The sequence below is a fragment of the Phascolarctos cinereus genome, unplaced genomic scaffold, assembly GCF_003287225.1.
Source record: "Phascolarctos cinereus isolate Bilbo 61053 unplaced genomic scaffold, phaCin_HiC Scaffold_3;HRSCAF=262, whole genome shotgun sequence".
NCBI lineage: Eukaryota > Metazoa > Chordata > Mammalia > Diprotodontia > Phascolarctidae > Phascolarctos > Phascolarctos cinereus.
This window is the reverse complement of record NW_027555736.1, coordinates 187,800,250-187,822,008: the sequence shown is the minus strand read 5'-3', so window position 1 is coordinate 187,822,008 and position 21,759 is coordinate 187,800,250. Positions and strand designations below refer to the sequence as shown.

At 37.5% G+C, this 21,759-nt stretch overlaps 1 protein-coding gene across 1 annotated transcript in view; it reads left to right on the top strand.

Annotated features, from left to right (window-relative positions):
- TTBK2 (tau tubulin kinase 2) overlaps positions 1 to 21,759 on the top strand; it is a 215,350-nt gene that overhangs the window by 87,618 nt on the left and 105,973 nt on the right. The window contains 3 exon segments of the mRNA XM_078151365.1: positions 1,857 to 1,930; positions 4,974 to 5,114; positions 7,995 to 8,099. Coding sequence (XP_078007491.1) covers positions 1,857 to 1,930; positions 4,974 to 5,114; positions 7,995 to 8,099 — 320 coding nt within the window.

Sequence of the window (21,759 nt, the reverse complement as noted above, 5' to 3'; positions counted from 1 at the left end):
CAATAATAGAAATATTCAGTTCAGTAAATGTTTATTATACATTGATATTCTTGGGACAGTGCATATGCTCCTTCCCCCCCCCCCCGAGTATGATGTTCACAATACATACATTTGGTCTTGGAGAAACCTGCCATCCTGGGAACTTCTTGAAGATATTTTTATTTATGTAGAAATTTGATTTGCTGCTATAATGTTTATTGTGGCATCAGTTGGATACTTTTATTGAACTAAATGTGTATATGTATATGTGTGTGTGTGTGTGTGTATAGCAAAAGGCAGTAGCAATATATACCTCATGAATATCCAAATGTATCCAAAATATCAGAACAGTAGTAAAATGGACCATAAATATATGAGCTGAAACCTCATTAAGCACTTAACTGTAGGTGTGAAGATGCACAATTGAATTCTGAGTGATTTTATTGCTAATGCTGTCTCTCTGTGCTGTGCCCAACCTCCATTAAAGGGCAGAGGATTACATTTTCAGTTTACTTAATTTTCTGAGGACAGGGTTTGATATCAACAATAGACTAGAAGTACTTTAGCATAATGGATAGTAAGCCTTTAGGTATCTTTACAAGAATAGGTGATATCAGATGGAAATATTTGAGCACAGACAATATAAAGTTTTCATCTCTTTTTATTTCTTTCATTCTAAAACTTTATTTTTTAAATCAAGAAGCATGGAATTGATCATCTGTCTTTAGATGATTGGAAAAAAAATCTTTGTAACATAAGCATTATACTCAAATACGTATGACTTATCTATTGGCAGAAACAAGAGGAGAAAAATCATCCCTCCATAGAAAGGGGAAAATAAGGGGAACTACAACTTAGAATGAAGACTGTTATTTCATCTGTTAGGAGAGGCAGAAAGCTGAGTGCCGATAAGCCATTCTCTTTTATTTTACTTAAATTTGTTAATTTACAAAACTCTGGGAAATATGTGAAAGTCATTCATAGATGCTATAATAGCTAGTAACTATGTAGATGCCTACAGTTATTCAATTTGTAGATGAATTGTGTATTTTATATGGTCCTCTAATTTGTAAGCACCTCTAACAGCAAGATAAAAATCAGGAATGAGAAGCGATATGAAATACTGTTCACAAACTGTGCTGTTTGTCATAAACTTTATTGTAGAAAGATGAAATTGTTAACTGAAATGAATTTTAAGTTTTGTGAATAAGTTTTTGTTGAAATAGTATAGCTCAGCAGCATTAACAGTGTTCATGATAGTAGCAGTTAATGTCATGGAATAGGCTTAAATGACAACTCTGTTTTAAAGCCAAGGGTAGACTTGATGATTACTTAGCTAATTCAATCCTTTTTCTATTTCCATATTTTTCCATCCTTTATCTTCTGTGCATTTTTACTCCCTGCATTTGTTTAGGCTGGTAGAGAATTGTTAGAAATAAAGTCATGGAATTTTGGAGTTGAAAGGCATGATGGAAATCACCTAGTATCACCATTTCATTTTTATAGGTGAAGCAATGGAAGCCTAGAGAAGTCGATTTATCCAAGGTCATACAGGTGGTTAGATGCAGAACTGGGACTAGAACTCATGTCTCTTGATCGTCAGTCTAGTGTGCTTTCCTCTACACGATGTTGGTTACATTTTAAAAAATTAACGTCTCTTTTATTTTTTTAACTGAGTTTCAATGTGTTCCTCCTTGCATTGAGTGTAAGCTGATCTGGATCAATCTATATACCTGCACCTTTGATTGACATAAATACTGGTCCTAAAAAACCAATTATTAAACTATTAAAAAATTATTAAAATATTAAAATTATTGTAATTTCAAAAAAGATACCTGAATAACATTTGCACTTTATTTTTCTTTGGTTTCATGCAGGCAAAGACCATGTTTGCAGATTCATTGGCTGTGGGAGGAATGATCGGTTCAATTATGTGGTCATGCAATTGCAGGTAGGTTTTCTAGAAGAAGTTTTTAAAATCCTTTCCAATTTTGATGAAAGACTCTAATAAAGATCTGATATTGATAATAAAGAGAACAGTTGTGAACAGGTTATTGATGCCACATCAGAGTTTTATGATGGTTTTGATGTGAAACTCCATATATTAAAAAAAAAAGATAAACTAGGAGATGATTTGTCATTCAATAATTCTATTAAATAGTAGTTACCTTGGGGCATTTAAAAAATAGTTAGATTTAATTTTACAAATGTCTGATTTTGCCTGCAACTTTTTAGAAATATGCTTCATGCATGAAATAAGTATATACAAAAGGTATACCTATGACATAGTAAATAATTTTAGCATTAGCAAATTAGGCTGAACATGCACAGTGCTTGGCACATACATTGAACGTTGACTAAATGACAACCCCACGTGCTACTCATGATGCTGAAGGGAGCGTTGTACAAAACAAGTTAGTAGATGCAGCCCCTTCCTCATACTGGAGGTTTATAAACTTCAGTGGACAGCAGAAACAGGTAGACCTGATTTCAGGAAACATGAACTGATACTTACTCAAACACTGAAATAATGTTTCACCTAAGCACAAGCTGAAATAAACTAATAACGTCAGCTCTTGGAGAGCAGGGACTATATTGTTTATATCTGTATCCTCAGCACCTGACAGAGTTCCTACCCCATATGGAAGGATTTAGTAAGTGCTTATTGAGTGAATGAAATATACACACCTGCTATTACAAATATGTATGATGTTCTGGTTTTATATGCTACATATTGGAATAGGTTAGCGTTTTGCAGTATTATTTGTAGTCTATGACATGCCCATGAACTTGTTGGAACACAACTAGTATATGTATTAGAGGCAGACATTTCTCTTGCACTGCCATTTGTCCATCCATACATAATACTTCCTTCTATACAGACATCCAAGCCATTCTCCTGGGGAAGAAATCTTACACTGTTCCTTCACTCCATTGGATCAAAAGTGGACCAGTGCACAGCCCAGTACTTGACAGATAATAAATACCTGACAAGTGCTTTTATTTCAAGCGGGTTGACAAAACCCCAAATATGTTACATCACAACTTAGTAAGAATGACTCCTCCTTGAAGTGCTTGAGCACCAAAATTACTGGTCGGGAAATGGTGAAATAGGTAATAGAGGGTTAAGGAAATATTTGTTTGAAATGTAATTCCAGTTATGAGTTAGGATTTTAAGGACACTTCAAAGAAGCGCAGTGCTCTGGGAGGGGAAAGGATATTTCAAGTAATGAGTATAGCTCAGAAAAAGTACAAACTTGTCAGTGGGCAATTCAGACTGAGTGAATGATGATTAGATTTCTCAAGGGGGAAAGTGTTGGGTGATGAAAATGTATTCATCTGTTGTGCCATGGTGAAGACCTTTGAAAGAAGAGAACTTTGGTCCTAATTCAGTGTGACATAGGAAATCACTTTGAGAGTGGTAGGGAAAGATAACAAAATACAGTGTGGGTAGAGAATACAATAGTCATTGGTTGTCAGAGATAGTTTTTAATTAGGCAACATTTATTGAGCATCCATTGTTTGGAATGTGTTCTCCTAGGTGCCTTGGAGTTAAAGAGTGATTAAAAGAGTTGGACTCAAGAAGTAAATTATTTCCTGGTGGGGTAGGAAGATAGAATTCCCATATAGTTCAGCACCTCTTTAAATTCCTTCTTCCCTAAACCCCCAGAACTAAAGGAGAAATAAATACAAGGCATTGACACCTTACATGGAAATATGATGGTTAACTTGTCTCTGTAGGTTTGCATCTATTACATGATATTATTCTCATAGCATCTGTAATGGATGAAGCAAGAATTATTGTCCTGCTTTACAGGTGAAGAAAGCAGGGCACGGAAAGGCTAAATGACTTGTCTAATATCAACGACTAGTTAGTAACAGAGACATTACTAGAAAGCAGTCTTCCAACTCCTAACCCAATTTCCTTTCCATTAGACCCCACTTTACCTAGGAAGATTTTAACGCTCGTTGTAGATTGTTTGTCCAATATGTTACTATAGTCAAAAAAGCTGGTAAAGTCTTGTACATCACTGGTAAAGGTATTAGGGGAAAAAAAACAAAAAATATTCTTGTACCTATGTACAAAACCATGACATGTTTGCGCCTGTAATAATACTGTGTGCTGTTCTGGTAACTATGCTTCAGAAATATAGTGGAGTTAGAGTAGATCCAGAGAAAACTAAATTGACCAAAGAGGAAGAGGCTAAGAGAAAATCTGTGTTATTTAGTTTGTAAAGATAATTGAGAGGAAGATCAAGGTTGGCAGAATGATAAAATTATTTATCTAGGCTAAATATGTACCTGTTCACTAAATCTTAGAACTCTGGAAGTAGGATGCTACCATGAAAAAAGTTTTAGGACAAACAAAAGACTTTATATAATGAATAGTCATCTTGTAAACTTACCACTTGAAAAGGGAATGTGGATAGAGATTATAAATAGGTTCAATATGGGGTTAAGGAAGAATTTTAAAGTTTTAATCTCTACTAGTTTAGTAAAGTGGGTATCTATGTCTATAGGGTACAGCACAAAGTATCGTATCCTGCCATTTAAGGCCCTCCCAGATCTGGTTCTAGCTTACTTTTCCACCCTTATTTCCCATTGTTCCCCTTGGTGGGCTCCACATTCTAGTGTATTTGGAGATAGATATTAGGGAGTATTAACAGTATTAATGCTCTGAATTATTTTATATGCTCTTTGAATAGGCAGGAGTTTTAATACTTTGTTGGGACATCAAAGATAAAGGGAAAAGTGGTGGCTCAGAAAGATGAAATGCTCAAGAACTTTGGCTGTTTATAAATTGGCCTGAAACATCTGAGTCATTGTCTTAAGGAAATCTCTGCTCTTGAATGAAAGAGTCAGTGTTTGAGTGCAACTCTTGACACTTTTATTAAAAAGTGTTGTTTTAAATGGTAAGTGAATAATTTCCTAGTCTTATCTTGGCATCTGGAATTTTGGTGCCTTATTTGAATCTGTGCCTTTGGTTTCTTCAGGGTCGGAATCTGGCTGATCTTCGTCGTAGCCAGTCTCGGGGAACATTCACCATTAGCACGACCCTGCGGCTGGGTAAACAGATTTTGGAGTCCATCGAGAGCATTCATTCTGTGGGCTTCTTACACCGAGACATCAAGCCGGTGAGAGTCTTTGTCAGCCAGAATCCTGGAGGAGTTTGTTCTCTTCTGATATTTGTGATGAGAGACAGTGAGTTCCATGTGTGGCTGGCAGTTTGGGCAGCTGTCACCCACAAGGCTGTCAAACAGAGCAATGTGTTTATCTCTTCACTGTGGAGACCTAAGCAGTAGTCATGGAAGAGGAAAATGTATCTTTCCCTTATTTTTTAAAGAAACTAATAATTATAAAGTATTCTCTCAAAGGTTTATCTTATGCTAGAAAATACATTATTTGAAAATCTCTTATGTTGGATCCATTTTAATTTTAAAGAATGTAATAGTAAATTTGGACAATAGGCACTCTTTATCCACTGTGGACGATTCAGTAGTAGTTGTGAATCACGTCAGAGGCTCTGGAGTGCCCAGAACAGATTTAGCAATGCAATCAGAACAATTTTATGGGCTGCACAGGATCTATAGTCCCTCAAGGTCTAGGAGGGATCCCTTTTCAGTTGAATTCTCTATGAGAGCTTCTCCTTAATGGAGGTACAAACCTTGGACAAGCAGAGGTCTCCCTGCTTTAGGCCTAGCTGGATTTTAATCATTAATGGATCTTTGGACAAAATTATCTCTTTTGACACATCATTTGATTAGTGTTGATTTTTCTCTTCCACAGACTGTTTGCTTCTGTTAGTGCAAGAACAAAATAAGATACATGGGAATGTAGCTTATAAATTCAGGTGTGCTTTTTATGTTTCTTGCATGCACACCTGAAAAAGTTTAGGAAAAAAAACGTATTAGATCAGAAAGAGACAGTTTTTCACTAACAAAAATAAATATTTGAGCATTTTAACTAATCACTTTTGTATGTTAAACATAATAGTAGATACTATGCTAATAGCCTCTTAGTCATACATCTAAAATTAGCTAATTACCTTTAGATTTTTTTTTTTTACTGTAAGTATGTTTGGGTTTTTAAAAGTATATTTCCAGACAATTTTTAAATTTGACAGTGTGTTCTGTGAATCATTTCTACAATGACAAATTGGACTAGTAAGAAAACCCCTGTTGTGAAAGATTGATTTTTTTTTCTATTCTACTTTTTTGATAGTGATAAAAAGTCCTGATTTTTCTGTTCTTTTTCTCTCAGAGATTGTCATTCTCACTGTTGGGAAATAGGCCTTGATTTTTCCTGCTTAGGATTTCATTGTTGATTAAATGACCCATTTTAACTAGACTGTATTTATTATAAATATCATATGTTGGTGTACTTGAAAATTATAGTCATCTGTTACTTCTTAGTATATCCCAGACTGAACAGTTGACATGAAAACATAGCCAGCTAAGATTAATACATTGCATTTGGATTAACATCACGTGGCAGCTCTTGCTTATTCTTGTCATACTACCAGATAACACTGCGATTTGAGGAAAATGGTGATTTAAAGAGTTATCAATGTCATTAAGGAATTTCCCAAGCATGGTAACATTTTTAAAAGAATGTTGCTTTGGGGTGGCTAGGTGGCACAGTGGATAGAGCACTGGCCCTGGAGTCAGGAGGACCTGAGTTCAAATCCGGCCTCAGACATATAACACTCACTAGTTGTGTGACTCTGGGAAAGTCACTTAACGCCAATTGCCTCACTCTTTTCAGAGTCCCATTCTTATATGTGTTTTTTGAGCTCTGCAGGTCAAATGTGCTTGAGTTTAGGGTCATTGAACATTGACATTCTTTTTAAATTAAGGGATTTATACGGTATAGTTTTCTTAAATCTGTTTTGAGATGTCCTTTTAGAATTAGTATTGCATTCTTATTTTCCCCCCAAAATTAGTAATTTTATCTCTAGGGATTTTAATGAGAGACTATGAAATGTCTTAGTTATCTATTTATTTTGTGTATATACTCTTTCTTGTGTATATATTCTTTCCTCCTCCTCCCCACCCCCCAAACAGATACACTACATATGACTTCATTAAGAGTGGCTTGGAATAAACTAGACTGCCGGAAGACATGGGTTCCTAATTCCATCTCTAACATTATCTTGCAATGAGTGACCTTAGACTTTTAGCTTTTAATATTGCTTAATTTTCATTTGTAAAATTTGCAAGATATAATAAATAAAAGTGACTGTAAAACTCTTTGCAAAAAATGGTAAAAATGTAACTGATAAAGTATATTTTATTTAAATGCATTTACTAAATGATATTTACTAAATATTAAATGCATAATACAAATAATCTCATTTTAATGTAATCCAATTTGACACAAATCAAACCAACTAAAGTTGAAATTATTATTATTTAGCAAAATATCAGTGTTATATAGTAGAATAACCACAGGCCTTGGATTCAGAGCACTTGAATCTATGGGTATGCTGGAACCACCTCGAACTGCCTCGTGAGAGCCATTTATTAAATTTTCAATGTGAACAAATATTTATACCTCAGAAATTGACAAACACTATAATATAGGGTTTGAATTATTGTTTTCTTGATTGTTTAGACTTAAGAAAGTGAGACTTTGATTTATTGCTTTCTTGATTGTTTAAAATTAAGAAAATGATGGAGAAAATATTAATAATGCAGATGAAATGTAAAGAGTGTCTTGTGTTAAACATTTACCAGCATACCCTGTCTGAATCCCAGTCCCAGGTTTGCTACTACTGCCTTGCTGTGTGACTTTGAGCAAAATCAATTAGTCTCTCTGAGAGTCTGCCAATGTATAAATTGAAGGGACTGGATGAACTAGTCTTAAAGATGTCATTGATTCCTGATATGCTATGATACTATAATAAGTTTATTGTGTTTAAGAAGTTTATGATTTATACTTAAAATTTTTTAAAAGAACAGGAAGTATGATGGCTAAGCATAATGTAAGTCTGTTTTTCTCATTTTTTTTTCTAGTCAAACTTTGCCATGGGCCGGTTTCCTAGTACTTGTAGAAAATGTTATATGCTGGATTTTGGCTTGGCTCGACAGTTTACCAATTCCTGTGGTGATGTCCGACCAGTAAGACTTTACTTCACTATTTTTAAATATCTAGGATTTATTCTGTTGTTATGCAGTTACACTTAGGGGAAGTACCCTTTTCATAATGGATTGAACTTCCCTCCAGGAAGTAATTTATCCAGTTATATGTCTGCATCTTAGAATGAAACTCATTAATAATTTACTGTTGAAAGCAGTGGCCTGAAAAACCAGCCCCATCAATGGCAGGGTAAGAGTGGTCCATTGATCAGGACCATATTTTTCTGGTGGAGGTTGGAGTCTTTTCTGCTCTGGCTAAAATTCTTCCAAGGTCTATTTTCTGTATGCGTGCCTAGGTTCATTTCTAACGATTAACCTCTACCAGTTTCACTTTAGTCTAAGTTGAAACATTAGTTCTAATGGATTGAATATATCTTGGTGAGTATATATTAGTTACATAAAAATGTGAATATGCAATTGAAAACAAATACATATTAAGTTCCTTACAATTGTGGAGGAGTTTCTTGACTATCCTGGTAATGGACTGTATATAATTATATCCAGGAAAAATTTTTAAAAGGCCTTAGATTTCATAAGAAGTTATCTAAGATAACCAGATTCACTGACCTTGCTGTCACCATTGAATGAATAGTGAAGGAATGATAGGGAATAATTGGTCTCCCTATTCTCTTTAAGGCCTTGCCTCCCCAAGTGATATGTTGTGCATTATTATCTACCCATTTACCCAGTTTTCATCTCTAAATAATGCTGAGTGGAATTAGCAGAGCTAATCATGGTAACCTGTCAGTCCTGCTAACTGAGGATATAGGTATTTATCAAACCAAAACCAATCTATCTCCCCTTGTGGTTCGTGAATCTTCATAAGTTTGATTTACTGTAAATCCCTGGTAGCAGTATTATTTAGACACTTGCTTTATCTTTTGTTGGTTATAGGTGATGGGTTTATTTCTAGAGATGGAGGTGAATAACATAGTCAAGGTCACAGATGTGTTCACTTTCAATCTGCTAAAGTAGTGACCAAAAATAAAATGCCAGGATTCTTTCAAAACAATATACATGGAATGAGTATAATGCAAGTACATTAAGGGAAGTTATATAATGCTAGCAATCATAGTTATTCTAGCTCTCATAGCATATATTAAAGTTAGCTCCCATAGTTGAATCTTGAATTAATATAGTAGTTTGCTATGATGATATTGACTAACTGAGTCTCTTATTGTCCCATTTGATGCTCTTAACAGAGTGTCCCAATGGTATTTACACTGAAAAATAGAGAATATTCAAAGTATCCCTTGAGTTGCACAGGCTGTTTCACTAGTAGGTACTAATCTATGTAACTAGATCTTCAAATCAAAACTTGATGTTAAAAAGGGTGGTTATTTTGACTTTTTCCAAGTGTTATAAGTTGATTAAAAGTTCTTGCAGTAGATCACAAAGCCTGATCAGTCATACCTTTCTTAAGCTCAGACATGTACATCTTTATAACAGTCTCTTTCCAAACTGTGCCCATTGCTATACTTGCACATTGATAATTTGCCTAGAGACCTGAGAAGCTCTATATATGGAGCTTCTGTGGTAGGAGAGTATCTACATTTTTTTTTAATTTTAAAGTTTTCAACTCTGAATTTCCCCGATTCTGAGTGGGATTTTGAATCCCCTATTTTCCCAGTTCTTTGGTTGAAATAACCACTCTACTTAAATATTAATTCAGTCAGGAAGACCCAAGTTCAAGTGCTTACTAGCTCTGTTACCCTGGACAAGTCATTTAACCTCTCTGGATCTCAGTTTTCTCATTTGTAAAGTAAAGAAGTCAGACTCAGTGGCCTCTAAAGTCCCTTCCAGCTTTAAATCTTATGTTCCTATAAAGCTTTGGTACTTGAATCATGCATATCTTGGTGAGACCTACTTGGGGTTCCTCTTTGCTGTCCTATAGATTGTGTTATCTGCACTTGGCTGTCTTTCCCCAAAATTTGTAGGCAATTTTCTTATGATTTCTTGAAGTATGTTATTTATGAAATTGTTTCATTGGCCAATAAAGGAATAGGTAAAATCATATTCTTATCTCTTGGGAGACCAAGAATTCTCGGGTTAGTTTTCCAGTTTCTTTCTTCAAAGTCAGTTGCTTTGGTTTGTAAAGATCTCAAATATTCTGCCAATTTTGCTGTCTTTTGATTTTGTCCAAAAATTTCTTGTTGCTCACTGCATTTTTGTGTTTGATCTCTGCCATTATTTTACTAAAATATTCATCATTTTATTAAATTTCTTCACCTCTTATAAACCCATTGCTTTTCTTTGAAGCCTTCTGAAGGCTTTTTACTTTTGCTACTTAGGTCTTTCTTTAATCATTTTATTATGTTTCTCAACCACTTTGGGTATACTTGAAATGCTGCTAATCTTATGTATAGCAAACTAGCTTCAAGTACTACAGCATTACTTTTTGCAAGATTAATCATCTTTTGAGAGGTGGAGCCAAGATGGTGGAGTGAAGGCAGGGACTTGCCTGAGCTCTTCCCCAAACCCCTCCAAATACCTTTAAAAATGACTCTAAACAAATTCTAGAGCAGTAGAACCCACAGAAAGATAGAGTAAAACAAATTTCCAGCCCAAGACAAGTTAGAAGGTCAACAGGAAAGGTCTGTTGCACCAGGGTGAGAGAGGAGCACCGTCCAGCATGCGACCAGGCCCCAGAAAACCAGCAGCAAGCCTCGGGATGCCTGAATCACTGGCAGCAGTCGCTTTTTCCAGACCTCTTAGCCCACAGACACCAAAGACAGCTTAGAAGATCAGCAGGAAAGATCCATCGCACCTGGGTGAGAGTGGAGTGCAGACCAGCGCAGGCCACACCAACACACCCCTGGCCACAGCAAACCAGGAGCAGGCCTTAGGAGTGACTGAATCAGCAGCAGCAGCTACTGCTTCTAGAGTTCTCAGCCCAGAAACAGTAAGGAGGTCAAACAGCTGATCAGAAATACAGTACAGAGGTCTTTTTGCTAGCACTGAACAGGACTCTCATACTGAGATCTAGGTTCTGGGTGGCAGTCCCAGGGTGAGGAGAGCACTAACATAACAGGGCTTGTGGCAGCAGTGGAGGTGGGACCCTCCTCACAGTTTCAGGGCAGAAAAGAGTGCCTGTGATCACTCACAGACCAGAGCACAGTCCAAGAGAGTAGTAAACACCTCTCCTTAGATCTTACCACCTTGGAAGAACTGAAAACTTACAGGTCCCTACAGGTATCTCTGAAAAAAAGCTGCACAAAATCCCTGAAGCTTGGGACAGTGCGCCCTCCACCCTGGAAGCAGAGCCCTACTTTAACAAAGAGTTAAAAGTCAACTAATAGGCTAGGAAAATGAGCAAACAATGGAAAAAACTGACTATTGAAAGTTACTGTGGTGACAAGGAAGATTAAAACACACACTCAGAAGAAGATAACAAAGTGAAAACTCGTACATCCAAAGCCTCTAAAAAAAATATAAATTGGTCTTAGGCCATGGAAGAGCTGGAAAAGGATTCTGAAAATCAAATAAGAGAGGTAGAGGAAAAATTGGGAAGAAAATCATGAAAAACGAATCAATAGTTTGGTAAAGGAGACACCAAAATATACTAAAGAAAATAACACCTTAAAAAACAGACTAGGCCAGACGGCAAAAGAGGCCCCAAAAGCCAGTGAATAGAAGAATGCCTTAAAAAGCAGAATTGGCCAAATGGAAAAAGAGGTCCAAAAGCTTACTGAAGAAAATAATTCCTTAAAAGTTAGAATGGAGTGGGGGCAGCTAGGTGGCACAGTGGATAGAGCACTGGCCTTGAAGTCGGGAGGACCTGAGTTCAAATCTGGCCTCAGACCAAACACTTGACACTTACTGGCTGTGTGACCCTGGACAATTAACCCCAATTGCCTCGCCAAAAAACAAACAAAAAACAACAACAACAACAACAAAACCCCCCAAAATTAGAATGGAGCAGGGCAGCTAGGTAGTGAAGTAGATAGAGCACTGGCTCTGGAGTCAGGAGGACCTGAGTTCAAATCTAGTCTCAGACACATAATACTATCTGTATGACCCTGGGCAAGTCATTTAACCCCACAAAAAAAAAATTAGAATGGAGTAAATGGAAGCTAATGACTTTATGAGAAATCAAGAAACAATGAAACAAAACCAAAAGAAAGAAAAAATGGAGGACAATGTGAAATATCTCATTAGAAAAACAACTGACCTAGAAAATAGATTGAGGAGAGGTAATTTAAAAATTACTGGACTACCTGAAAGCCATGATCAAAAAAAGAGTCTAGAAATTATCTTTCAAGAAATTATCAAGGAAAACTTCCCTGATATTCTAGAATCAGAGGGTAAAATAGAAATTGAAAGAATCCATCGATCACGTCTTAAAAGAAATCCCAAAAGGAAAACTCCCAGGAATATTACAGCAAAATTCAGAGTTCCTAGGTCAAGGAGAAGATATTGAAAGCCAGCCAGAAAGAAACAATTACAGTTATGGTTGAGCCACAGTCAGCATAACACAAGATTTAGCAGCTTCTACATTAAAGGATCAGAGGGCTTGGAATATGATATTCTGGAGAGCAAAAGAGCTAGGATTAAAACCAAGAAACATCTACCTAGCAAAACTGAGTATAATCCTTCTGGGAGAAAAATGGATATTCTGTGAGATAGAGGACTTTCAAGCATTCTTGATGAAAAGATGAGAGCTGAATAGAAAATTTGACTTTTAAATACAAGACTCAAGAGAAGCAAAAAAAGGTAAGCAGGAAAGGAAATTGTAAGGGACTTAATAAGGTTAAACTGTTTACATTCCTACATGAGAACATGCTATTTGTAACTCATTTTTCTCATTATTAGGGTAGTTAGAAGGAACATATATAGACAGAAGGTCCAGGTGTGAGTTGAATATAAAGGGATAATATCTAAAAAGTAAAATTAAGGGGTAAGAGAGGAATGTACTGGGAGAAAGAGAAAGGGAGAGGTAGAATCAGGTAAGTTCTCTCACACAAAAGAGGCAAGAAAAAGTTTTTACAGTGGAGGGGAAGAGGGGGGAGGTGAGGGGAAATGATTGAACCTTACTTTCATCAGAATTGGCCCAAAGAGGGAATAACATACACACTCAATTGGGTATAGAAGTCTATCTTACTTACCCTAAAGCAGACCTGTACAGCTTGGCAGTAGGTAGGGACCAAAATTAGAATAGGCTAAACTTTTTTGTGGTTGGTTGCTTTGGGTCACATGACAAACAGGAGAGAGTGCATGGTGGCAACCCACCTGCCAAGTTACATGATGGGCACAGTAGTGACTAGTGGAAAGCAGGTTGAGTGGGGCACGGACAAAGCACATGTTACATCTTTAGTTTCTTAACATCTCATTTTTCGTGGGCTAACTGAAATCTTTTGGTGGGCCACAAGTGGCCTGTGGGCCATAAGTTTTGCAGGCCTGCTGTACAGGAAAGTGGGAGGGGAAGGGGATAAGAGAAGCAGGGGTGGGGAGTTTGGTAGAAGGGAGGGCAGATTGGGGGAAGGGTAGTGAGAAGCAAAACATTTTTGAGGAGGGACAAGGTAAAAGGAGAGAGAGAATAGAATAAATGGGGGCTAGGGAATAGGATGGAGGGAAATACAGTTAGCAATAGTAACAGTGGAAAAAAAATTTGAAGCAAGTTTCTCTGATAAAGGCCTCATTTCTCAAACATATAGAGAACTGAGTCAAATTTATAAAAGTAAGAGCCATTTCCCAAATGATAAATGATCAGAAGATATGAACAGTTTTCAGATGAAATAATCAAAGCTATCAAAAGCCCTATGAAAAAATACTCTAACTCACTATTGATTGGAGAAATGCAAATTAAAACAACTCTAGGTGCAGCTAGGTGGCACAATGAATAGAGCACCAGACAAGAAGACCAGAGTTCAAATTCAGCCTCAGACACCTTCTAGCTGTGTGACCATGGGCAAGTCATTTAACCCCAATTGCCTAAAACAAACAAACAAACAAAAAACAATTCTGAGGTACTACCTCATACCTATTAGATTGGCTAATAGGACAGAAAAGGTAAATGACAAATGTTGGAGGGAACATGGGAAAAATGAGACTTTAATGTACTGTTGAAGTTGTGAATTGCTTCAACCATTCTGTAGAGCACTTTGGAACTATCCCAAAGGGTTATAAAACCAGGCATACCCTTTGACCTAGCAGTATCACTATTAGGTCTATATCCTAAAAGAGAAAAAAAGAAAAAGAAAAAGGACCTATATATATAAAAATATCTCTAGTAACTCTTTTCTGCGAGTAAAGAATTAGAATTTGAGGGGATGCTCATCAATTAGGGAATGGCTGAACAAGTTGTGGTATGTGATTATGATGGAATACTATTGTCCTCTGGGAAATGATGAGCAGGATGTGCTCAGAAAAACCTGGGAAAGGGCGGAGCCAAGATGATGGAGTGAACGCAGTGAATTGGCTTGAGCTCTCCCCCAAACCTCCCCAAATACCTGTAAAAAAAATGGCTCTAAACAAATTCTAAAGCAGCAGAACCCACCAAAAGACAGAGTGAAGCAAATTTCCAGCCCAAGACAGCCTGGATAGTTGATCGGAAAGGTACATCATGCCAGGCTGGGAGAGGAGCTCAGTGTGGCATGGGCCCGCAGGCCACAGCGAACCTGGAGCAGTCCTCAGAGAACTGAATTGTGGGCAGCTGTAGTGGATTCCAGATTTCTCAACCCACAAACACCAAAGACAACTTAGAAGGTCTGTCGGAAAAGTCTGTTTCTGCGGTGACAGAGGAGCTAGGTCTCAGCCTCAGTTCCCGAGTGAACACGGACCCAGGGAGGTGGCTGCGTCCTGAGCTTCCTGCCCACAGACTGAGGGGGAATCAGGTGAGTGATCAGAGAGGGATTGCAGGGATCTCTTTGCCAGTGCGGAGGCAGGAATCTCTTGCTTTGCCCTTGGATCTGGGTCACTGTTCTGGGTGGCGGTCCTGGGGCGAGAAGGAGCACCGATGTGGTGGAGACAGAAAAGACTGTTGTGGTCACTCATAGACCAGAGCACAGGCCAGGAAAGGAGTAAACACCTTGCCCCTTATCATACCACCTTGGAAGAACTGAAAATTTACAGGTCCCTACAAGTATCTCTGAAAACAGCTGTACAAACCCCCAAAGCTTGGGACAGTACATTCTCCACATTGGAAGCAGACTCTTACCTTAACAAAGAGTTTAAAACTTAAGTAATTGACTGGGATCATGAGCAAACCTCGCAAAAAGAGTCAGACTATATTATCTTACTTTGGTAACAAAGAAGATCAAAACATACAACCAGAAGAAAACAAAGTCAAAGCTCCTACATCCAAAGCCTCCAAGAAAAATATGAATCAGTCCCAATCCTTGGAAGAGCTCAAAGGGATTTTGAGAAGCAAGTAAGGGAAGTAGAGGAAAAACTGGGAAGAGAAATGAGAGTGATGCAAGAAAATCATGAAAAACAAGTCAACAGCTTGCTAAAGGAGACCCAAAAAAATACTGAAGAAAATAACACCTTAAAAAATAGCCTAACCCAAATGGCAAAAGAGGTCCAAAAAGCCAATGAGGAGAAGAATGCCCTAAAAAGCAAAATTGGCCAAATGGAAAAGGAAGTCCAAAAGATTACTGAAGAAAATACTTCCTTAAAAATTAGAATAGAGCAATTGGAAGCTAGTGACTTAATGAGAAATCAAGACACTGTAAAACAGATCCAAAAGAATGAAAAATTAGAAAACAATGAAATATCTCATTGAAAAAACAACTGACCTGGAAAATAGATCCAGGAGAGAGAATTTAAAAATTATTGGACTATCAAAAAAAGAGCCTAGATATCGTCTTTCAAGAAATTGTCAAGGAAAACTGCCCTGATACATTAGAACCAGAGGGCAAAATAGAAATTGAAAGAATCCACGATCTCCTCTTGAAAGAGATCCCCAAAGGAAAACTTCTAGGAATATTGTAGCCAAATTCCAGAGTTCCCAGGTCAAGGAGAAAATATTGCAAGCAGCCAGAAAGAAACAATTCAAGTATTGTGGAAACACAATCAGGATAACACAAGATTTAGCAGCTTCTACATTAAGGGACCGGAGGGCATGCAATATAATATTCCACAGGGCAAAGGAGGTAGGATTACAACCAAGAATCACCTACCCAGCAAAACAGTATAATCCTTCAGGGGAAAAAATGGTCATTCAATGAAATAGAGGACTTTCAAGCATTCTTGCTGAAAAGACCAGAGCTGAATAGAAAATTTGACTTTCAAATACAAGACTCAAGTGGAACATGAAGAGGTAAACAGGAAAGAGAAATCATAAGAGACTTATTAAGGTTGAACTGTTTATATTCCTGCATGAAAAGATATTTATAACTCATGAGACCTTTGTCAGTATTAGGGTAGTTGGAGGGGGAAAATTATATGTATGTATATATAGATAGATAGAGAGCACAGGTTGAGTTGAAGATAAAGTGGTCATATTTGGAGAATAAAATTAAGAGATGAGAGAGGATTATACTAGGAAAAAGAGAAAGGGAGAGGTAGAACGGGGTAAATTATCTTACAGAAAAACAGAAAAGAAAAGGCTCTTACAGTGGAGGGGAAACGGAGGAAGGTGAGAGGGGATGAGTGAATCTTATTCTCATAGGATTTAGCTTAAGGAGGGAATAACATACACACTCAATGGTGTATGGAAATCTGTCTTACCCTACAGGAAAATAGTGGGGGTGAAGGGGACAAGAGAGCAGGGGAATGATAGAGAGGAGGGCAGATTGGGAAAGGGGTAATCAGAAGCAAATACTTCTGAGGAGGGACAGGGTCAAAAGAAAGAATAGAATAAATGGGGGGGCACAGGATAGGATTAAGGGAAATAGAGTTAGTATTTCACAACATGTCTACTATGGAAGTGTTTTGCATAACTGTACATGTATAACCTATGTTGAGTTGCTTGCCGAGGGAGGAAGGGAGAAAATTTGGAACCCCAAAGTTTTAAAAACACATGTTTAAAAAAAATGTTTTCACATGCAACTGGGAAATAAGAAATACAGGAAATGGGGTACAGAAATCTATCCTGCCCTACAGGAAAATAGAAGGGGAAGGAGATAACAGAATAGGGGAGAGATAGAAGAGAGGGCAGACTAGGGGAAGGGGTATTCAGAATGTATGCCATCTTGGGGTGGGAGAAGGGTGAGAAGGGGTGAAAATTTGGAACTTAAAATTTTGTGGAAATAAATGTTGAAAACTAAAAATAAATAAATTTCTATTAAAAAAAAAAGAAAAACCTGGAAAGACTTGTATGGGCTGATGCAAAGTGAAATATACTGTATACAAAGTAACAGCAATATTGTAAGATGATCAGCTGTGAATGACTTAGCTGTTCTCAGCAATACAATGATCCAAGACAACTCTGAAGGACTTTTGATGAAAAATGCTATTTATCCCCAGAGAAAGAACTGATGGTGTCTTAATACAGATTGAAGCATACTTTTTTTAAACTTTATTTTCTTGAGTTTTTTTCTTGTCTATGTTTTCTTTCACAACATGACTGTTATGAATATGTTTTGCATGACTACACATGTATAACCTATATCAAATTGCCTGATTCTAGGCAAGTCACTTGACTCCTGTTTGCCTCAGTTTCCTCACCTGTAAAATGAGGATAATAATATCTCCCAGGGCTGTTGTGAGGATCAGATGAGACAACTGTAACACACTTAGGACATAGTAAGCTCTATATAAACATTAGCTCTTATTATTGTTATTATTTTCCCTTTTGCTTACTTTCTGACTCCTCTTTGATGACAGTTTCCTTGGGAGGTGGATCTCCTCCTATGCTGGACAATTCACAATTCATCAGCGTAGCTCTCTGCCCCAAGTGACTTCTAGGTGGACAGCACCGGCACTAGCCAGGGATCCTTTTCCTCAGGCTTAGAGGTGAACCGCCCCTCTCCCCCAACAATTTGCTCCAGTTACCTTTTCCTCAGTTCTGGCTGAGCTCTGTTGTAGCGTAGAGCATTGCTAATTATTGCAGTCATACTCCTCACTGTTATTATAGCCTGAGAAATTTCCTGCCTTTGGATTTCTGGAGCACTGGGAGGAGGATAGGTTTCAGATGTAGAGTTGAGTTCTGTTGCAAGTATGTGGTTCTGTTTGCGCAATTCTGCTTCTGAGAGTAGGGGGTGGGGTGGAACTGGGAGTGTAGAAGGGTATGTTAGGGGAGTGTATAAAGGGTTAGAGATTAGCCTTCTCTGCTGTTAGTTCATTGAATTTTTGCCTTATTTGGGTTCTTAGTTTCCTAGACCATGGAGACAACTGAAATTGCTTTATTTCTGGTGCATAGTCCCTATTTTGGAGAGGTTTGAGAGTTTAAGGATCAGAGAGGGTAGGAAAAGGCTTCTGTTTGCTAAGGAAAGATGATTGGAAACCCAGGGGCCAGTTTTCATCTCTAGATTTTACTTTTTTATTTTGGTTAGGGACCTAGGTATGATTCCCACACTCCCTCTCACCAAAACACAGAGAATGACATCACTAAGGCTCCAAGGTCTCCAAGGCCACGGTAGAAGCGATAAAGGCAAAATATTGGAGAAAGGAAACCAGGGACAAACATGCGGAGTGGTGAGGGCCCTATGTTTAAGTTGTCTGCTATTCATGTTTATCTGCTTGTTTTTACCTTGGATAGGGTTTCTGTCATCTTCTCTTTTTTAAATTTTAGTTACTCTATAGAAATAGGGACTAAACCTGTAACTTTACTAGTAAAGATAATTCTCAGGTTTACCAAATTCTCTCTTTACCAGTGGAAGTTGGCACCTTCTTTCCAGCTTAGAGAAGGCTGCTTAGAACCCTAGGCGATGACTTGTCCAGGGTCACACAGCCAGTGTGGACTTCTCTGAGGTGACTTCAAACCAGGACTTCCTGGCTTTGAAGCCAGGAATTCCCTATCCATTAGCCCTTGCTGTTTTTCCAATTCCTTTATATCTGACAAATTCTTTTCTTTTTTTTTTTTGAGACATTTGGGTTGGAGATGTTTAAAGAAAACAGCTATTCCACCATTTTGCAAGTCTGTGATGCTAGTTTTAAATTCTAGAGTTAAAAATCATGACAATAGACTGTCTTAATAAAGATTCAAGTAAGCAATGGTGGATAAGAGCCTTTGTAAATAAGTATATGCTAAAGAAATTTGGCTTCACAAGAGCAACAATAACCCTAATAGGCTTCCTTGCTGCTTGTTTTCACTTCATTCTTTCCCTAAAGGAATAATTAGTATGTATGATAGACAAGTTCATTTAGCAAGGACCTGAAATGAAAACCTTTCTAGCTAAATGAGAAGTAGTTTCTCTACTTATTAATGTTTTTTACTTTTACTTTTTTTCTTTTTACTTCAACACTATACTCCACTTGGTTGAATCAGTGGATTTACCTTTGTAGTGTCAAAGGCTATGGTAGCTGCATTTGAAAGTTTTAGGAACAACTTAGAACTGACACTCAGTTGCTAACTGTATGTCATAATTATATGTTATATTCCCAAGTGAAATAATTATAATAAGAACCTGCCTATCTAGAACTCATTTATTCAGCAACTTGGAAAAGAGGAAGAAAATAACAAATGCCTTTGTGTAGCCAAAGATAATGTTAAAAAGTCAGTGTACCAAATTTCATGCATTTGTTGTTGTTGTTCAACTCTTCGTGACCCCATTTGGGGTTTTCCTGGCAAAATTTAGAGACATTTCCATTCCAGATGTTCATATGGACTATTTGTGCCTGACCTGTGTTAAGAGTCTTCTGAGCTTGTGTTGGTCTGATCAGCCACAGTTGGATACACTGTACCTTGACACCAACATAGTGATGTCATTGTGGTCCTTTTTAAGCACAAAGGACAACAGCTATACTGGAATGATTTGTTTCCTTCTCCAGCCTATTTTACAGATGAGAAAACTGAGGCAAATGGGGTTGAGTGACTTGCCCAGAGTCATACAGCTAGTAAGGGTTTGAAGCCAGATTTTAACTCAAGTCTTACTGACTCCAGGCCAACTGTTCTATCCAATGTGCCACCTAGCTGCCCCTTCATGCACTTTACTCAGAAACAAGTCTCTCAGGCCTTCTATCAACATCTTTTTACATCCGAGTGTGACATGGCTTATTAATCAGAAAGAGAGATGTGTCAGGAACTGCTTATAGGTTGTGAAAAGAAAGAATAAAAAGGAAAGCAGACGAACTCTAAAGAGCCAAGACTCACAAAGGCATAGGAATCTGAGACCATTCATCATAGAAATAAATCACTGTATCTATTGTATTAGCATAAAGGGTGTCTCAAAAGTCTTAGTACAGCTTTAAGCTTTAACAGCTTTGCCCACTAAACTGACTTTTGGGACTCTTCTGTTATAATACCATATTGATATTCAAAGTGATAAAAATCGCCCAACCATAGAATTTTAAAGCCAGAAAGAACTTGGCTTTATCATGACCCTGAGTCATTAAGATATGTTCAATATACTCTAAAGAGTCAGGGAAATGAGTGATATTTCTTAAGAGATGTATAGCCAAAATGGTTGAAATTGTAAAAGCTTTGTGCTTAAGAGAGAGTTATCATCTATTCAGAGACTCCAGCTGCCCAGCAGGACTCATTGCCCAGGGTTCTAGAAAGTGAAGATTAAGGGCAAATGATGAGTTGTCTTTTTAAAAAATTTTTTTATATTCTCTGCAATTTTAAACTTTTCTCTTTTTTCAAACTCCTCTCTTCTAGTATGTAGTCAGCCTTCCCCGAAAGCAGCTTCTTATTATTGTTCAGTAGAGTTCTCTACACATGGTAGATGCTTTAAGACTTTTAATGGATGATGCATGACTGGGCACTTTTCACCTTTACCACTCAACCTTTGCCTTGATGAAATTAAGTAATTACATGTCTAACAACCTAAGTGACTGCTTGAAGACCTATTTTGATCTCGTCTTAGATCTGCCAGCCCTCACAGGCTACTCCTGAGGGGCCTTCTGCCTGCTTCCTATTGTAATGCCCCCAGAAAGAGGAAAATATGGGCAAGAATAGAATTTGGGAATGGTGAACACATCCACATGATGGTCTCTACTTCTGGGGCATCATCTTATCAGAATGAGAACCAAACAAAGCTTCTGTCTGCAACCCTCTGTCTTACTGCCGCAGAGATGAAGTCACATACCCATCTTATGTTCACTCTGAATAACATTTAGTGAGAAATGAGGCTGGTATCTATGTCCAAGCTTGGTCACTTTCATTTCTGAGTTAAATTAAGTGGCAGTTACCACTCCTGTGGTGTTTCCATCAATTCCTGTAAACTTCAGCTTTGCAAATATTTTCCCCTTGGAATCCAAAGACTGGCTTCCAGGAAGCTGGATGGTGTCATGAGAATAATGCTACCATATTACTCATTAGCATCATTTATGGTTAGAACAATGATTCTAAGTATCTTTAAACCTCCAGTTTTTGTTTTTGACTAATGAAAAGTCTTGGCAAATGTTTTTACTCTTATTTATTTCATGTCAGTTTAAGAATTTTGCCTTAAGGAAGACAATAGAGGTTCATCAGGGAGTCCTTCTTATTCCTGGCTCCTCTCCAAAATAACAACAACAACAACAGCGAGAAGTAGAAAAAGTGATGTTCTGTTTTATTATTCCTTACTGAAGTGTTTAGGCCTCCTGTGAACATTCT